The sequence below is a fragment of the Phaseolus vulgaris genome, chromosome 8 (genome assembly GCF_000499845.2).
Source record: "Phaseolus vulgaris cultivar G19833 chromosome 8, P. vulgaris v2.0, whole genome shotgun sequence".
In the NCBI taxonomy this organism is placed as follows: domain Eukaryota; kingdom Viridiplantae; phylum Streptophyta; class Magnoliopsida; order Fabales; family Fabaceae; genus Phaseolus; species Phaseolus vulgaris.
This window is the reverse complement of record NC_023752.2, coordinates 35813084-35816457: the sequence shown is the minus strand read 5'-3', so window position 1 is coordinate 35816457 and position 3374 is coordinate 35813084. Positions and strand designations below refer to the sequence as shown.

The window sequence follows — 3374 nt, the reverse complement described above, 5'->3', positions numbered from 1 at the left end:
ACACCTATGGATTTGTTACCTCTTCCTAATCCACAAGAATTTGTGCATAAGGAAGGAGTAATCAAAGCCGATTTTGTAAAGAAAATGCATGAGAAGATTAAAATCCAAATACAACAACAAAATGAGAAGTACACAAAATACAACAATGAAGGGAAGAAAGAAATAATTTTTGAGGATAAAAACAAATCGCAGGTAACGTACTTAGTGAGGGTTAAAATAGCCGCAAACGTTAAATATAACCTGTTAAAAAGTAAATTTTTGTAGTGACATCATTTCTAATATATATATGTATGGAGAAAGAGTTATGTAGAGAGTCATTGAATTTAATATATTATATTGCACAAAAGAGAATGTTATTGTTATTGATATTAAATTAAATAGAAGAAAATTGAAATCCAAATACGATGGAAACAACATATAAATATAAGACAGACAAATTTTGAATTATTAGAAAAAGAAATGATGTGTAGAAGATGAAGTGACGGGGCATGGTGAGATTAACTAGTTGTTGTTGTCAGACCAGAATTGCTTTTGAAGGTAATCAATTATGGTCTTATTTACTTGGAAGGCTTTTGTAAGAACCTCAGGAGAAATGGATGGATTGGCTTTAAACAAAGCATTGGCAATAGTGATAGTTCCTGGATTTTGGCTGCTAAGAGCAGCAATTGCAACAGCATTGCCGTATCCAACATTAAGTTGAAAATGAATGAGACCAATTGGGAAGACAAAGACATCGCCCTTGTTCAAAACTTTGGTAAAGAGACGGTTTCCATCTTGATTGGAAGTAACAAATCCAACATAGAGAGTACCCTCAACAACAATAAGGATCTCTGTGCCTCGAGGGTGAGTGTGGGGAGGGTTTAAACCCTTTGGTGCAAAATCTATACGAGCCAAAGATATGCCCAATGTGTTTAGTCCAGGTAGTTGATCCACAAACACTTGAGTCACTTGTGCACCAAGTGGGTTGGAGGTATTCCCAGGTTCCACGTGTCTGAAGAAATCTTCTGCTTTCACTACTTTGGGGTCTTTACAAAGTTTTCCGTTCACAAATACTACAAATTCACCAAAAAAAGTTTTCAATTCAAAGGATCATCTTTAATAATCTTATCATGTTGATTGATGTATAGCAAAAGACTTGAGGAATGGTTGTACGTACCAGCATTCTTGGTGTCATTCAAAGCCACACAAAAATCTTGCAGAGGGCTTGGATCATAGGCAGAGGCAATGGACGACGTCAAAGCCAAGATGGCCACAAGGAAATACACAGCTTTCATTTTGCTTCTGCACTCTATTTCTGTATGATTTTGGGTAATTTATTTGTTTTCCTTCTAACCTTTGCTATTTATAAGGATGAACCCTGTATTTAACTTGTGGTATTATTTATTATTTCTTTATTAGTTGATGAACCATTCTTTATTAATAAGAAGATGTTCCACGTCTACCCAATACGTAGTTGTTCTTCTGTAACATTCTTAAATTATAAATTAACCACAAAGGCATTGTCAAAGAGTAGTTTAGTTTAGACTTGGTATCATTTCTTCAGACTTTTTCTTAGTTATTGTTCTCTTTACTGATTGGCTTGAATGACTCTCCGACGGCGGGAATAGTTTATTTATTCAGCCACAATTTTCTGAACAAATTATGTACGCCATTAGATACTACCGTTTCATGGCTTTGAACTTCTCTCTGCTTTTACTTCCCATGCCTGCAATTTTTAAACAATTCAACTTCAATCTTTTTACATTTGGTTATATTATTCCATATACCAGGATAAACCCTAAATCCAATTTAAACTAATTGAAATAACACACACTAAAATGAAACAATTGAAGGAGATGTAGGATGTTAATCTTTTTGCATTTGGCTTGAACGAATCTCTGATCGCTGGAATTTTTTCACTCTAAATTTACGAAGCATACATAATTTTACTCTTTTTATTGACATATTCGTTGATCTTATTTGAAACTTGAAGACGAGTATCTATTTCTTTTAAGAACATCTTTAGATCATTATACCGAGTACTTCAAACATGTATCTTTAGAAAATGTTATTTTTCAAAGCAAATCATCTTTCAAAGTGATGGGAAATGCATAATGAAATGCATTCATACATTTGCATTACCTCAATCATGTTTAGAATTTCATTTGATCTTATGAAGCCAAAAGCATAGGATGAACATATACAACTTACTTTACATGGGTTATGAATTTTGACTTGACAAGAATTTGAGTAAGGTGTAGGCTCTTGAACCATAATAAGAAACATGTATTTCGTACTTCAAACATGTATCAATAAAGATGGTAGAGTCAATCAAGATGTAATGTTATACGTTTTTATTCATTAAAAATACAAATGAGTGAGAAGTACGAACCTCAATCCTAATTTTCCCAATTGACTCATCAAAATCATTTGCTTGAGATTTTATTAATGTACTCATTGATCTTATTTGAAACTTAAAGGCGAGTATATGTTTCTTTTATGAACATCATTAGATCATTATACTGAATAAAACATGTATTTGGTGTATTATACAACACAATTTTTTTCAAAAGCATTTTCACTGGCAGGCATAAATAAGTTTCAAATGGAATAAGATTATTTGCAGTATAAGTTATCTTAGGATAAATTCTAATTGAAATAAGAGATGGTAAATGAAGATTACTTGCTTATCAGACGGGTGAGAGAAACAATTAAAGAGAGATATTTGAAAGAACTTATACGCAACGTAGGGGTAGGAATGAGCTGCCATCAAGAAACTATAGAGTTGGTGCACAAGGAAAAATGGTATGCTTTATGGGGGAATAACATATAATAGGATCAAAGGGTAGGAGGAATTTTAACTGTTTGTTGTAAAAGTCAGTTCACAAATGTTAGATATATATATAAGTGATGATACAACCCAATTAGCCAAGCACATGACGAAGGACACAAGAGGTATTTCACACTTTGATCAGTCATCTAAGCTTACAAGACAAGGCCCCACCAAATATTGGAAGGACCTCAGTAGAAGAAGAACTGAGCATAAACCAGAGCATCAGATGTTCTTTCTTCTGGTCTTCTTACAAGACAAAAATGTTTGTAAATAAATTAGACTCACTTTGGGGGTTCCAAATAGAAGAATAAACTAGAGTAGGGTGTGCTTAGTAATTTGACTAGAGTGTGCTTAGTAATTTCAATAGGGTGTGTTTAGTAATTTGAGTAGGGTGTGCTTAGTAATTTAGGTTTGTGCAAAGCCCGCCTTTCATGACAAGTGCTTCTAGGTTTAAGGTTTCTTTGACCTATCTTCTAGAAGACTTCTCACAAATGACACCCCTACCCCTGTATCATGTTCTCTAAGACACTCTCAACTATAAATAGAGTGTCTTGCCTCATGT

The 3374-nt window shown here is 33.6% G+C and overlaps 1 protein-coding gene across 1 annotated transcript; it reads right to left on the bottom strand.

Annotated features, from left to right (window-relative positions):
- Nucleotides 1-386: 386 nt before the first annotated feature.
- Nucleotides 387-1320, bottom strand: LOC137824498 (germin-like protein subfamily 1 member 7). The gene is made up of 2 exons (XM_068630164.1): nt 1157-1320; nt 387-1052 (listed from the first exon to the last, which is right to left on the bottom strand). Exons 1-2 carry the CDS (start codon nt 1272-1274, stop codon nt 502-504), a joined length of 669 nt encoding a protein of 222 aa, XP_068486265.1. The 5' UTR covers nt 1275-1320; the 3' UTR covers nt 387-501.
- Nucleotides 1321-3374: the final 2054 nt, after the last annotated feature.